The sequence below is a fragment of the Akebia trifoliata genome, chromosome 5 (genome assembly GCF_017979445.1).
Source record: "Akebia trifoliata isolate Shusen 1 chromosome 5, ASM1797944v1, whole genome shotgun sequence".
Taxonomy (NCBI): domain Eukaryota; kingdom Viridiplantae; phylum Streptophyta; class Magnoliopsida; order Ranunculales; family Lardizabalaceae; genus Akebia; species Akebia trifoliata.
In genome coordinates, this window is record NC_141379.1 from 17,646,997 (window position 1) to 17,663,989 (window position 16,993).

The 16,993-nt window shown below is 37.7% G+C and overlaps 1 protein-coding gene across 4 annotated transcripts in view; it reads right to left on the minus strand.

The window, feature by feature from the left end:
- Positions 1 to 16,993, minus strand: part of LOC147401582 (uncharacterized) — a 35,360-nt gene that overhangs the window by 12,565 nt on the left and 5,802 nt on the right. For all 4 annotated transcript variants that reach the window (XR_015178559.1, XM_086442905.1, XM_086442906.1 and 1 more), the window contains 2 exons: positions 5,763 to 5,926; positions 999 to 1,175 (listed from right to left, as the gene is read on the minus strand). Coding sequence is in view for 3 of the 4 variants with exons in the window: in XM_086442905.1 (XP_086299031.1) it covers positions 999 to 1,175; positions 5,763 to 5,926 (341 nt within the window). In the remaining variant the exon portion in view is untranslated. The remainder of the gene's footprint in view (positions 1 to 998; positions 1,176 to 5,762; positions 5,927 to 16,993) is intronic.

Below are 16,993 nucleotides of genomic sequence, written 5' to 3' on the forward strand. Positions count from 1 at the left end.
GCAGAAGAAGAGGCCCTCCATAAGCAGGGATGCAAAATCCATTACGATTATTGTCCCTTAAGTAGCAACCCCCCCACCCCACACACACACACACACACACACCCCGATCTGCAGCTCTGGATCTCTCCATCTATCCTAAACTTCCCCCGGTCTACGGGCTGGGTTGTATGAGGCAGAAACTCATCCAACTTATGATTCGGAGGCCAAGCCCCACCCCCCATCAATAATGGTGTGGCTTAGGTCAACTAAACCAAGACTTCGTATTAGGCTATTTGCTGTTCCATATTATTTTAGTCTTCATAGAGCCATTCCAGATACAAGACCGAAAATAGCCAGATTGGGATCCCAAAGCACTTTCCAATATTTGTACCACTGTCAACTGAGCGGTGGAATCCATTGTTTGGTTGTCGATGGGTGTGGGAGTGGGTAATGTAGTCATCCTAGGCACCTGACATGGAATGTCTGCATTATGTAACCATAGGGCGGCCTAGGAAGCATGGTCTAGGCCTGGACAGCCTAGGTGGACTATGAAAGAACAACCTAGGTGGTTGGTTGACATGGGCATCAGGTACTACAGCTTTATAATTTATGGATCACAATTTCAATTTCATCAGAGCAGTCAAAGAATTTCTGTAAGTATTAGGATTTGGATCGTAAATCCACCAAGTTCTGAGAGTTTCGGCTCTGGGAGTTTGAGATCCAAACAGCAAAGTAGAGGTGTCACAGGATTCCCTAAGTTTGACTTTCTAATAAATATATGGAAAAAAAAAAAAGTAAACAACGGGAATAATAAATACGAGAGATTCTATTGCCACACCAACTTTTGCTAACGCCACCCCAATTCATATGTAAATCACAAAGAATTAGTACACATCTTGGGGTGGCATTAGCAAAAGTTGGTGTGGCAATAGAAGTTCATGTAAATAAATAGGAGAGTGATGGTTTTCAGAAACCAAATGATTTCAAAGCGAGAGCAGCACATAAGATTGGAATTATACCTGATACCATCAAGCACAGCATCCCAGCAGAAATGAGTATGGCCAAACACATGACAAGCAGAAGCACTGCCATCTCTCCCATGTATGGACCTTATGAGGGATTCCAGACAATCTGAACCAATAATCTTAGGGAGATTTGGATAGAATAACATTCTTTTCTCTGGACATAGCTCTTGCCTGTGTAGCACGAAATGTAACATAGGTCAGGCTAGTTCCACTCTATTTTTTATTTTGACATACAAAGACATATAACATTGATATTAAATGGAGTAAAGATTTGAGTTTTACACATCGAAAACCTTACTTTATCAAGAAAGTTATGCACAGTTATCAAGATATGAAAGTATGAAGGAATTTAATTATAAAGTGTCATACACATTAACTTGCACAAGATCGATTTGTCTATGCATTCTTATAGTCGATTTTGTATATTTTAAATATAAGCATATGAATTTAAATGTAAGTACTTGAATGGGTTGTTTAATCCTCCACCCACCCAAATAGATGTATGGGAAAATGTTTTTTTCCTGGAGTCTGAACAAACAGAATTCTCCGTTCTTGGGCTGCTAAGTCCCATCAAGCCGCACAGTCTACTTGACAAAGGTGGAAAATGGCATCCCATAGAGCATAAAACCAAAAGGGTTGGGATCACACCTATTGGCCAACAAATCCAAACCGTTAGATCTACAAATTCTAACAGTGGAGATTTAAAACACATTTTAATGCTGAAATTAAAAAAATTACATCCTTCCCCCTCAAAATTTTTTTTTAAGTTTTATGGAAGTTCTAACCTCCTCCCTCCCGAAAGATCTAATTTACAAATCACCTTCTTCTTCTTCTTCTTCTTCTCTCTCGTCGAATAGGATTTAAACAGGATAAAATTAAGAAACACAAGCGCGGGTTAAAACCTTTACATCCCAAGGGTGTAAATGAAGCTAACGAAAGACCTTACTCCTTCTCCAACTTGTAAAAAAGCTACATCACCTGTGAGAGAGAACTTCTTGCAAGAACCAGAAAAATAGCCATGGCCAACCTCACGACGCACAATAGCAGTAGGTGGAGAGACCTTGCCAAGCTCCTCTTTAGACTGGGTAACATCATTGGCAAGAACTTCATTCCAGGCCCCAAGGTTCCCTAAAACACCCCAATCTCTTCTCTTAGGGTTCACTGTTCCCTGTAATCTCGAGATTTGTGAGAGATTTTTACAAATAGTTGGAAATCGTAATTCTCTAGTGTTCATGAGAAAAATTAATGATGCAATTTTGTGATTGACTTTGGTTTTGGGGTTTTGTTTGCAATTGAGAGACAATCTTCAATCATACGCAAGGATAGGGATTTAGTGGTGGCTGCTGGTCACTAAAGGATTTGACAATCTTCAAATTACTGAAGGATTTGACATGGATTGAATCGAGGTCACTAATCTCAATCGACCATCGGGTTCTGTTAGAGTTGAGTTTGATGACATTGAAGATAAATTTAAGATACAAGGAAGGGTGAAATGGGGATAAAAGAAGAGAATGTGATGGGAAGGGCTTGTCGAATGCATTTGGCGAAGGGGAGGCAGTAATTTCAAGAAATATAAACTAATCCAATCAACCCATTGTCCACCACAAGATCTAACGGTTGGGATTTGTTGGCCATTTGGTTGGACAACTCATAGGTATGTGATCCTGACCCATATATATAGGGCAAGGATCAAGATCCAACATTTTATCCAACGTGGTTTCTCCTATATGGGTTAGAAGATTCATAATAGGCTGATTTTGGTGAGGATGGTCTTTATGGTGAGGAGATCATCCTCACCAAAAATCAGCCCATTTCGAAACTTCTAACCCCAGTTTACAAGTTGAAGAATCATGGATGGTCCACATTTGTAAACCACTTTTGATGGGATTAGAAGTTTTAGAATGGGCTGAGTTTTGGTGAGGATGGTCTCATCATAGAGATCATCCTCATCAAAATCAGCCTATTCCGAAATTTTAAGCCCAATTTACAAAACACGTTGGATAAAAACGTTGGATCACGAAAGAGGAAGAGAGTATGGACTGCTTTTGCTTCACCTCAGCTTCCATGTGTAGGAATGCAAGCTTCGAAAGAGATCAAACACCAACCGCAATAGTATTCACAGAATCCTTAACTCATAGAAGAAGGATCCTCACACTATTGTTGCCAAAACACAATGAAAAAAGAATGACTAAATGCTTTCCACTAGCCTTGTACACAAAGCAAAAAATTCAACAATGATCCTGTTGTAGCTATTGGAGACCCTACAAAAGCAATCAAAAAATTGTACCTGTATAAAAAAGGGCCAAATTTGAGTAGAAAAACACACCAAGAATGATCCATCACAACTCATCATCATTAAAGACTTATGCTAAAATTCTGGATCAACTAAACGAATCATGTTCCATTCAATTCTATCCAGAATCACATCTCATGTTATTGAAAGCGTGTTCATATCGTCTTTCACAATCTCAATCCACATTCTTTTGGGTTTTCCTCCTGCTAATTTAGCACCTTCAACTTACATATTTTCTTTCTAAGGTCGTAATTGACTTTGTTGAACGTTCCCAATCCATCTCAATCGACTTAGTTTATCGCCTTCTAGAGAAACTCTACATTTATTTTGAATGGTCCATCTAATTTTATTTTTTCTAGTCTTTCCACTCATTTATCCCAATGTTCTCCCCTCTGTTATGTTCAATCTAGTAACATAATGTTCCTTGACCATTCTAATGCACAACTGGTCTTACTATTATCTTATAAAAAAAAATTCAGTTTAATTTGATTGGTATGTGTTGGTCACATAACACTCCAAAAGCACACCTCCACTTTAACAATCCACCTCTGATTCTATCTGCATCCTCTTCCTCAATCTCTGTCATTATGAATAATAGATCTGAGAAAATAATCACTTTAGGGTATTTTCAAAATGTCAATTTTTATTGGACAATCCCCTCATTGGTGTCCGTACAAAATTTACACTCCACATTCATAGTCTTGTACCACTTATTCTAAAACCTTTAGACTCCAACATCTCTCCATAATTCTAGTTTTGCATCGACCCCTTCTCTTGCCTCACCCACTAATACTACATCATCTTAAAATAACATAAACATAGATTCGTTTTCATCTATAATTAGGGCAAACAAATGTAGACTTAAAGTTGGGGATGTAAACCAATTGTACTAGGAAATCATTTGTGTCCTCTCATTGGTCTTACACGTCCTTAATTATGCCAATATATTCAAAGTACGGGAGAAAGAGAGCGGGAAATGAGTAGCTCATGTCAAAAATCTCAAGGATTGTCGATTTCTAAAAACTCCTACATAAGGTTTAAGACCGATGATGAAAGTAAAATATAGAAATAATATAGTAAATAACATCATAATACAGCATGAGATTTATCATTCATTAAAGACAGAGTTCCTTATTCTCCAAAACATATGCTTGAAACAAGTGTTCAAGGCACCAAAAATTTCAGATTGGTTCGAAAAAAAAATTTGATGACCTATTTCTTTGAAAAAAAAATCCATAATTAGCTATGCATCTCAATTAATCTCCTGCATAACCACAAAAGAATGTTATATCATTAAGCCATAGGCCTTTCCACTCATTTTCAAGTCAAGTAGTTAGTTTGAAAGTTCCTTTTTGGTCTGTAAGCCTATTCTTAATGAGATCAGCAAATCGATGGTGGTGGGAATTGAACCAAGGTCAATGGTATCATCACCCATAGACTTTACCAACTAAGCTAGCTGGCGGCTACATTGAATATCAGGGAAAGAAAAAAAAAATTGTTTGAAAGTAGCTTCCAACTTTTGAAAACATCACACCCTTCATCTTGTATGTCCAAGTCAAATCATTCAAGTACATTTTCATACAATAATTTTGTCAGTTTATTTTCTTCCATATTAAATTGCTAGTTTTTCACCTTTTATTTTATTATTAATTTTTTTAGCAAGCAAAAAATTTAATATCAAAAAACTGAGGATACCCATCAAAAAACCATAAAGATGCTCTAAAAATGGCATTCCCTTAATTGTTTCCTTCTATGAGGTATCTAACGCAAATGCAAAGTCAACTGATCCTCACCAACCCAATTATTGCATTCCTTTAGACAGTCAGATAAAAAATGGCACAAACATCAACGTAAACTGTTAGAATCACCCTATTGAATCAATTTCTTATGCTTAAAAGTTCTCCTATTAGATCCTTGTAACTCATCAAATTGGCTGGGTCCCAATCCCTTATTTACCTTGTTGCACGTTAGAAAATTTTTGTGGGGTCGAAGCGTGCAACCGTAGGGACTAGTCCCATGCCAAAAGGGATGTGGGATACCCTGCATTATCAAAACAAAATGTCACCCATAAAAATGGGTGGGGTCCCAACCCCTTACGCCCACATGCTTCATATATCCTTCGTAGACAGGCTTCATCTAACTTTCCACGCAGCTTAGATTTACTCTAAAAAACTAAGATTAGTCTCATACCCTGCATTATCAAAACAAAATGTCACCCATAAAATGGGTGAGGTCCCAACCCCTTACTCCCACATGCTTCATTTATCCTTCGTAGATAGTCTTGATCTACTTTTTCATGCAGTTTAGATTTCCTCTAAAAAACTAAGATTAGTCTCATATCACCAACTCCTCAGTTCAGAATTACAAGTTCACGAGCTTCAACAAAATTTCTCAGAACTCATAAACAATTAATATGAGTTAATAGTTAATCCTCATTAGTAACTTCAAATAGGTGAACAACTAACCTTGGAAGAAAGTGAGAGAACGTAATTCTTTGGCTACAAGTCCTTTGAATTTCCTCGATTTGATCCTGATTATTCTTGTTAATTGCATCGAAGCACAGAGCAAGGGATAAATCTTTGCTTGAAAGTTCCCCAGGCCATTTGCATGCATGGAAGTCCTTACTCACCTGCAGATACCATTAATGAACTTTTGGTCTAGGGAATACTGTAAGAATAAATGTAAGCTCCCAAAAATGCACTCTTCTCATCATATAACATTTTTTTTTATAAGTTTCTAATGGTAAAACAAAATTAAATGCTCCCTAATGTGTGTGTGTGTGTGTGTGTGGACTAAACTAATACTAGAGGTAACCAAAAATTAAGAAAATAGCTTTAAGTAACCTAAATCCTGTAAACTGACTAGAATGCTAATGGCATTACCAATATATCGCAGACAGTGCATAATAATGTGCATTAAATACTAAAATTGGTGAGGAATAAGTCAAAAATACTAAAGAAAATGGCAATCTGCTTGTGAAATAGGCCATTGGAAACAATGGGATTCACTGCATCTTGTTCCAACAGTGAAGCATGGAGCTTGATCAGATTTTACCAACCAGTAAGTAAAGATTCGTGCAACTACTCTAGAGGTTCCTTTTGTGCATTAAATACTAAAATTGGTGAGGAAGAAGTCGAAAAAACTAGAGAAAATGACAATCCGTTAGCGAAATAGGTCATCGAAACAATGGGATTCAAAGGGCCCTTACTATTTCAAAAGTGTCCTAAAGGAACAATGGACCTTTTGAGCCTAGTTTTTTTCACATATTTACCAAAATCCCAAGTATCCCCTCCCCCCCAGTGCATGATGGAGGGAACGATGCTTAAGAGTCTTCCAAATATTTATGTCCAAGCAGCTGTTGTAGCTTGAAGGATTCAAGGCGACATATGCTGCAACTTCTTGAGTTGGCAAGAGCATGTAAAGAACAATGCAGCCAAGAGAGCCCTCATGGAAGCACGGGGATAAGAGCCTTCTTTTAACCACGACACCCCCACATACTGTAAGTGGCAGAAGCCTGAGGGATGGCAAGTCCTTAACACTGATAGGTCATTTACAGAAGACGGGGGAGGGTTTGTTGCTTTCTTGAGAGATCATAATGGGAACGTGGTGGCTGGTATAGCAGGGTGTGTGAGGCTTACAAGTCGTGTAATGGTTGAAGATGGCTGTCATTAAAGAAGGCTCAAGAATTCAGGTTCAAGCGGACTCCATGCTGGCCATTAATGTCATCAATGGCATCTGGGACTGCCCACAGCGGCCAGGTACATCTTCATCAAAATCAAATTGCTAGCAGAGATTTGATGCAATTTCCTTCATCCATGTCTTCAGAGAAACAAATAAAGCAGTAGACTGGCCAGCTTCACAAATTAGAGAGCTTGGCATTAGAGAGATATATAGGAATGATCTAAATATGGAATTATGTACTATCGTTGACCAGGATAAGAGAGGTAGATTATACCTGAGGATGTAATGGGGGCTTACCCTTTTGTTTGTGGTCTAATTTGGGTCTTGCCTTAACCCTGATAAACTTTCGAAATCTTTGTCAACGTGGAAAGGACTATTAGACCCGAATCAATGGTTTCTATGTTTCAACAATTGGATACCAATTGCTTGGATGCATTTGAAAGCCTCAAGATGAATTGACTTTTGCAAATAAAATCTTTATAGTTGGGAAAGGTTTATCCGTAACAAATGGCCCATTTATGGATGGGCAAACAACGGGGATTGAACCAACGTGTGTTGGATTCAAAATCCGAATACCAAGAGGGGTAGGGGCCAATTAACAATCCTAAACCCACTTTATGAGGGATTCCATCAAAGTCCTAGACTCAAGTTGGTGGAATTATCCATAAAGAAATCCCATTTGACCAAAAAGCTCTTAATGATTGCTGTAGAAAAACTGAATTTATTGAGAATTCTTGGATGATCATTACAAATGCCCCAATAGTGGTATTTATAGACCAACTATCCTATTACAAGAATAATCTAGAAATTCAAGAATAATCTAGAATAATCAACCAACTATCCTATTGTAGAAGATTACAGGAATATTCTAGAAAGTCAAGAGTGATCAAGAATAATCAAGAAGAATATCCTATTTTCTTGATTCTATGAGATCAGATTTCCTGATTCTCCTACACTCCCCCTCAAGTTGGTGCATAGATGTCAATCATGCCCAACTTGTTTATCAGATGTTCAAAGTTAGGTCTAGCAAGCCCCTTAGTCAAGATGTCGGTTGTTTGCTGACTAGAAGGCACAAACGGCAAGCAAACAGTTCCAGCTTCAATTTTTTCCTTAATGAAATGTCGATCAATCTCAACGTGCTTCGTCCTATCACGCTGGACAAGATTATGAGCAATACTTATTGCAGCCTTACTGTCGCAGTACAGCTTCAGAGGAAGTTCCACAGTCATCTTGAGTTCTTCGAGGATTCTGTATATCCACAATACCTCATAGATTCCTTGAGCCATTGCTCTAAACTCAACCTCTGCGCTACTTCTGGCAACAACATTTTGCTTCTTGCTTCGCCAGGTAACCAAGTTTCCCCACACAAAGGTGCAATACCCTGAAGTAGATCTCCTATCATTCACCGAACCTGCCCAATCTGCATCAGTAAATACCTCAACACTCCTTTAATTTGTCTTTTTAAAAAATAGACCTTTTCCAGGAGTAGACTTTAAATATCTCAAAATTCGGTAGACCGCCTCGAGGTGTTCTTCATAAGGTGCATGCATAAATTGACTAACAACACTGACAGAGAAGGCAATATCCGGTCGAGTATGAAATAAATAGATTAGTTTTCCAACCAATCTCTGGTATCTACCAGTATCAACAGAAACACTTCCCTTTTCCCAAAGCTTTACATTGGGATCCATGGGAGTCTCAGCAGGTCTAGAACCACTCAACCCGGTTTCCTTCAAAAGATCAAGAATATACTTTCGTTGAGAGACAACGATTCCTTTCCTTGAACGAGCAACTTCCATGCTAAGGAAATATCTTAGCGCTCCCAAATCCTTGATCTCGAATTCTAATGCAAGGCTCTTCTTCAGTCTCTCTATTTCGATCACATCATCACCTGTGAGAATAATATCATCAACATAAACTATTAGCACAGCAACCTTTCCTTCATGAGAGAACTTGAAAAACAAGGTATGATCAGCTTGTCTTTGAGAATATCCTTGTTTTCTGACAGACTGTGTGAACTTATCAAACCAAGCCCTTGGAGACTGTTTGAGACCATACAGGGACTTTTTTAGTTTGCATACTCTTGCGCCAAACTTCTCCTCAAAGCCCGACGGACTATCCATGTACACTTCTTCCTCCAAGTCACCATTGAGGAAGGCATTCTTCACATCTAATTGTTGCAAGGGCCAGTCCAGATTAGCAGCAATAGATAAAAGTACTCTCACCGTGATTAATTTTGCAACAGGAGCAAAAATCTCAGAATAATCAATGTCATATGTCTGGGTAAATCCCTTTGCTACCAACCTAGCCTTGTATCTTTCCACTGAACCATCAGAGTTGTACTTCACAGTGAAGACCCATTTACAACCCACAGTGATCTTCCCAGCTGGCAATGCCTCAACATTCCAAGTATTGTTCTTCTCAAGAGCTCTCATCTCTTCAAGTACTGCTTCCTTCCACTTTGGAACCTTTAGAGCCTCCTGTACACTGTTATGAATTTCTACATTGGACAATTGAGAGGTAAAAGCAGCAAAAGATGAAGATAATTTTGAGTATGACACAAATTTAGACAGTGGATTACTAGTATAGGATCTAACCCCTTTACGAAGAGCTATAGGAATATCTAAATCAGTAGACTTAGATTGACTGTTGGAAAAAGAGAGAATTATCTGTAACAGACTCAGATTGTTGATTCGTCCTTGGTTCAGAATCATGGCTGTGCTGTAGAGTCAATTCGTCTTTCCTTTTCTTATGATTTTTCTTCAAGTAAACAATCCCTTTCCAAGTTCGGTCACCTTCCTTGAATCTATTATCATGTTGTGACATTATAGTAGATTGTTCCTTATTTTCGGTTTCTAAGAATTGTTGTTCAGAATTTTGATTTATAGATTGTTTTTCAAATGTATGTATGCCTAGACTCAGGGGAAACATCACTCATAGTAGGAAGAGTTTCAAGGAACAAATCTTGGCCATTTACTGTAGGTGCAGAGATACTAAACTCAGACTCTTGCGAGAGAAACACATCATCTGAGAGAAAAACATCGCTCGAGTTAAAAGAGATCATTTGATTACAGGCTAGCTTACTGACAGACAAAAGATTACAGGAAAGTTTGGGAACGTGAAGAACATCGTGAAGAGTGAGTGATGGAGATACTATAATAGAACCTTTTCCTGCAATAGCTAAAAAAGATCCATCTGCAATCTTAATTTTCTGATTACCTGCACAAGGATTATACGAAGAAAAAAGATTTGACAACCCTGTCATATGATCGGTTGCACCTGAATCGATGATCCAGGTGCGATCAGGGTTGACACCAATGAGAACTGCTTTCAAGTAATTATCTTTTTGAGCCAAAGAATAAGGATTTTTCTGAGACTCGAGAAACTTGTACAGTTGGTCTATCTGCTCCATGGTGAAAGGAAACGAACTTGAAGAAGACTGCTACTCTTGATCCAAAACACTAGCCTGAAGTGCACGGCCCTCTCCACCAGACTTTTTCTTCTAGTTTTGAGGTTTGCCATGAATTTTCCAGTAGGTTTCCCGTGTGTGCCACGGACGTTTGCAGTGATCGCACCACGACCTTTCAGAACGCTTACCATCCTTCTTCACCTCTTCCTGAAAACTCCGAGTTACAAGGGCAGAACTTTCTATTTCCGAGTTAGTAGTACTATGAACCGATTTGTTGTTAAGCATCATACTCTGTCGTGCTTCTTCTCTCCAAACATCTAAGAAGACCTCACGAATTGTTGGCAGAGGAGTTTTTCCTAAAATTCGGCCTCGCACCTCATCTAACTCTTTGTTAAGTCCTGCCAAGAACATAAATACACGATCATTCTCATGTCATTTCATGAACCGGACACTATCATTTGCGCATTCCCAGACATCATCATAACAGAGATCTAACTCCTGCCACAATGTCATCAACTCGTTGTAGTAGGAGGTTACATCTCGGTCACCCTGTTTCGCGTGCCAAAGTTTGGATTTTAAACCAAAAATCTACAAAGAATTTTCTAGATCGGAATACGTATCCCTGACTGCTTCCCAAACATCTTTGGCCGTCGGCAGGAACATGAAGGACTTGCCAATTGCGGGTTCCATTGAGTTCACCAACCACGCAATAATCAAAGAATTTTCTGATTTCCAGGTCTTGAGAGTCGAATCTACATCTGCAGGTTTTGTTACTTCTTCTGTTAGATATCCAAGCTTCCCATTGCCTTCCAAAATCAAATGAACGATTTACGACTATTCCGTGTAGTTTTTTCCATTTAGACGGTGGATATTCAATTGGAACGAATTTGTGGACCCTTCCGACCACTGAACGGGATGGAAGAGTTCAGGTTCGAACTTGCGGTGCTTTCCCCTGACGCCGCTAAGTCCTTGTTGATCGCACCAGTTAAAGCCGTCTTCCACAGATTTTGGCCCGCCATAGATAATCCCTAGATCAGAACCTAGTGCTCTGATACCATGTAGAAAAACTGAATTTATTGAGAATTCTTGAATGATCATTACAAATGCCCCAATAGTGGTATTTATAGACTAACTATCCTATTACAAGAATAACCTAGAAATTCAAGAATAATCTAGAATAACCAACTATCCTATTGTAAAAGATTACAAGAATATTCTAGAAAGTCAAGAGTGATCAAGAATAATCAAGAAGAATATCATATTTTCCTGATTCTCCTACAATTGCCAACATAAAAATCTATATATAGGGAGACCTTTCTTTATTTTAAGGGCCAAGAACTCTCTCTCTTTCTTTTGAAGCTTTTCAAGAAGAAGAAGAATTTCAAGAACAAGGTGAGTTAACATAGTTTATTTTTATACTTGCATCCCCCCCCCTCTCAAAAAAGAAGGCCAATCGTACATCCGATAGAGCGAATTCCAACAAAAAGAGTAAGAGATGGCACCTTCAAGATTAAAAACAATGGCAAACGATCAAATGGGATGCCATTTTCTCTTCTTGAGATGGTACAATCTTATTGCCTTGCCAATTTCATGCACTCCATACACACACACAAAATAGCATGGGATTTCTCTCTAAATGAGATGGCTCTCACCAAATCATAAGCCTGCATTGCTACCCTTGACTAAAAGGGACATTCCATGAACTCATAGCATCTTCAAAGCAAGAACATGACGTCAGGCCTCTCTTTCAATGTGAGGACTCTCATGCTTCCTTGCCACAATCATACCCAACATTGGGACACCTCTTCATGCATTTATTGCATGACTTTATCAATAAAAGGTAAGAATCAAGAGGGGCCCCCATCATTTTGGTGAACCCTAAACCTTTTAGCCTACACTATCTCCCTAACTTAGGGATAGATTCCATGCATCATAGCATTTGTATCAAAGTGCAACAAAACAAGAAGGGCAGGGTCAAAACTACATGGGGAATAGGGGGGGCCGTGGCCCCCACAAATATTTTCACGACACCTAATCCTAGAATCACGTTGGTTAGTTTTGATTACAAAATTATTCTTTTATTATATTATCGCCAAAATCCCTTAATATTTAAATTAAAAACCCCATTATAATCCCACGACTCCTATCACCAAGTTAGTTAATTTTCTAAATTATTAAAATAACAATTTATTTTGTTTTCTTCAAAATTACTCTACTTAAACATCTTAATCTTAAATTACAAAAAGTCCTTTATAGCATTTTAAATTATAAAATACTTATAATTTGACTATCCTTTTAAAATTTTCAAAATTATTTTTTATGTAAATATAAAATATTTTAATCATGCACAAATCATAATTTCTATAATACATGTGTGTTTAGGGGCGAACCCAGAGAGATTTACTTGCGGGGACCGAACTAATTATTTGTCATCTTCCAACTTCTTCAAGGACTTCTATTTATGTTTCTTGCTATTTTTAATTTTTAGTTAGAGACAAAGATCAAAGCTTTAACTTGTCCGTAAAAGTCATAGAAATGGAAAATGAAACGCCCCAATCCTCTTAAAAAAGAAAACGGACCCCTCAAAAGAGAGGATTGATAAAAGATAAAATAATTGTAGTGCCCTCCAATATACAATATTTTTTTTCATTAAAATAATTATGTCTTCTTGCATGTCTTTTTTATTCGTTAGAGATAGAGGAAAAAACCCAATTTCATAACCATAAAATCTTCTTATAATTATGCAATAATTTGCTTTTTTTTAAAGCAAATTAATACAACTGAAATACCAATAAAAACCCCAATATAAAAATTCTAGGGCTACAAAAGAAAAATCACAGGACGTACCAACAAAGCAATGCTTGGGAATTCTTGTGGTGAGATGAAATTAGGAGATGGAGAAGCAAAACTTGGTTGCTAAATTACGAACATGGCGTTATTTTCTGTTTTTTTATAAATAAAATAAGAGTCATCTTAATATGTGGTGCAATTTTCTATTTTTATAAATTACATAAATTATTTACAGAATTGGGAGAGAGTCCTATTGAAACGTGTTGTTCTTTTCTATTTGTTATTAGATAAGAGTCCCATTGAAGCGTGATGTTATTTTCAAATTTTTAAATTAAATAAATTGGTGGTGGACAAAAAATAGTATGGGCCAAGGTGGTGTTTTTTTTTTCTTTTCTTAAATTAAACTAACAGGTGGCATGTGAAAACACGCAAAGGAGTGAAACTACACGGGCCCCAACAAAAAATTTCACAACTCCTAGTCCTAGAATCACATTGGTTAATTTTGATTAAAAAATCATTCTTTTATTTTTTTTATAGGTAAATGCAATTGTATTGAAAATGGTTGATGTGATAAAAAAAGAGTAAAAGCAAAAAGAAAAACAGAAAACCAAACCTAGTATAAAATTACTAGCTACAAACCCAATCCCATCTCCCCATGAAATCTTCAAAGAAAATCCCTTTGAACTCCACAAAGACTTTACACGAAGAAAATAGGTTCCTTTTTATAGAAACTAACATGTCCTGCAAAGTGGCCTCCTTCCCATCAAACACATGACGGTTCGTTGTTTCCAAATGCCCCACCAAACTACAAACGGTGTAATAGACCAAAGAATACGATTTTCCCCCATAAAAGAATTCCCAAGGTTAAGCCAAGATTCAACAAACTCCTCGCCAAATACGGAAGACAACCCACCACTAAAGATACCTCGTAACTCCTTGGCTATCGAACAATGAAGCAAGACATGACTCACAGATTCCCCACCACTCTTACACTTACAACAGAAGTTAGGTGAGCAAAAGTCCGAATGAATAAGTTTGTGAAACATAGGAATGCTATCCCAAGCTGTCGTCTAAATAAAAAATGCGATCTTAGAAGGAACTTTCAGACCCCATATTGCTATTGTCTGAAAAGCGTCACCTGCATCCTCTTGCAAAGATATATAAAAGGAGCGCACCGAGAAAATTCCATCTCTTGTTTCCTTCCACAACCTCCAATCTGTTGCTTCCACTGGAATTTGCAATTCCGAAACCACCCCCATCAGGAATGCTAACTTATCCACTTCCCAATCATTAAACTCCATCCTAAATCCATAGTCCCGCCAACCATCCCATGTTCAACCACTAGAAAATTGGAGATTGGGGCCCCTTTCTTTGAAGACAAGTCATAGAGGAGAAGGAACCTATCTTTTAGCAACCTATCCCCACACCTAGGGGTGGAGCCAGGATTTTGCCCATGTGGGAGCAACCAAGAGTAGAAAAAAATTGTGGGGAAAACTAAGAATGAAAAAAAAAATGGTTGTGGGGACAACTAAAAGTGAAAAAAAAAATTGTGGGGGCAATAGTGGCAGATTTTTTTATTGGCTGCTAAAATCTATCGCAATAGCTCACTAATCCATAGACTTTGAAAATTCTTGTGAGGGCAAGTGCCCCCACTGTAAATCCGCCCTTGTCCACACCACATTCTTTCTCTTCTTCTCAATAAAGTCATACTTATCAAAAAAAATTATAAATGTGGATCACAAAACCCAAACATTTCAAAATAAGATGATCCCCCTGATAAAAGGTAATTTGCAACCCCATAGCAGAGAAAAAGCAACTTGGGATGCAAGGATGAGATTCAAAAAAGGCACACATAACTTTTTGCGAACTTAAGTGAGACTTAATTTCAGGGTCAAAATCCCATGAAGGTGGGGAGAATGTCATGGCTCAAAATTTTTGCCTAAATATTAGTTCAAGATAAGATAGATAATTATAAGCATAAATTCAAATTATTTTATATTAAAATAATAGTAAAATGTATATATATAAACAAAATATCTAGATGGTAGGAAGTAGGTATATAAGAGTAGCCAAGTCAATTCGATCATCAAGAAAACATTTTTTCACATCACTTGATAGTTAATTGTAATTTATTAGACGATTTTAGAAATTTTGGCTATGTTTACTATCCAATAACACCATTAAAAATATTACCAATCAAGCATTTTTTTTTTCTTTTGACGTGGCAAGGTGTTGTATAAATATAAGTTTGATGTCATGGCTTGATTATTCGTGTGTTACATCATATATACTTTTTATAGTTAGCAACATACATAATTTTCTTGAGTAAATACTATATTTTAATTAATTATATAATTTAAATGTAATCATGCCACATGGGCAGCCACCTAAGACGTCACGTGGCTGCCATATTTATGAGGATAAAGGTGAGATGTAACAGGGGGCACCCCCCATTCATGAGCAGCCACCATTAGTTGGAAATATTTTAGGACTCATTTGTGAATGCACCTAGTTAACTCTTGCATTTAGTAATCTCCCTTCAGCCAAGGCCTGTAAATGCACCTAGGCCCTCTCCAAATCGTTGAAACCATTCTATACTCTCTCTCTCTCTCCCCCCCCCCCCCCCCCAATTCATCTCTCTCTATCTCTCTCTCAATCTAGTAATCGTTGGCTAAGAGAAGGCTAGTAGGATCATTGGCAAGGAGCCTAAGGGAAGGTCTAGTCGTGGTACCCAAAGAAAAGATTCAAGAAGTTAGGCAAGTGTGTTTCCATCAAATTTTTCTATGCCTTAACTTAGTGCATGGAATAGAAAACATTCTCCCTCTATCTATATTTGTATATCTCTCTCGTTTATTTTACGCTAAAATAAGTGACCTTGAGGTTAGGCTTGTGCCTCCATTTTGGCTTAACAATGGATTTTCAGCCCAAAGTTCTCCCTCTGGTCGACACCATTCTTTTAAAGTATGTCCCAAGAAAAAAGAGACCGTCAGAGTGAAAGGATCCTTATTGATCCAAGACATGAGATCGCACATGACACGACTTAGGAAGATTGAATGATTGATTCCATCATAATTGAGTGTGAAGTTGATATCATTGACAATAAGATAACATTGATTACCATGATGACGACATTGAATACGATTTTCAAAACATGAATGCTCCACATGTAATCATGAATATAAAAGAGATGTGACATGATAATGAAAAGAAAGAATTTGAGTGGTTATAAAATCTATTTCGAGAGGTAGACTTCTTCGAACATGGAACCTCAAAAAGGTAGGTTGGTCCTCTATCAGCAATCCATGAAGGAATACTTGTCCCATGGTGTTGGGATGGCGTTCCAACACTTGGATGAGCTAGGTGAACTAGCAAGCACTCTATGAAGGAATAGGTGTCTCCTTAGAATGATGGGCATTCCAATAGTCAGATGAACCAGGTGACTGGCAAGCACTCCATGAAAGAATAAGGTTTCAATAGTTGGATAAGCCAGTGATTGTCTCCATTCGTGAACACTAAGAGGAGATGACCCGGGATTGAATGATTTTTAAAAGACATGAATACATATGATGGTATATAAGAAAGCTTCAACAAACACGACAACTAAGACAATAGAGCACCATATGTTGGTTTTTTTTTCCTTTTATATATTAACCTTAGTCCTAGAATAGTTGAATTCTCTCTTTTGAGCTTCACCGCTCACTAACATTTTATGTCATCGGATGAGGAAGGGATGCAATGAGATGGACTAGACTAGGAGAGACTTCTATTGTGTTACAATATTGTTGAGTGTGTTGGGGTTGTAATGGAGTTTATTGT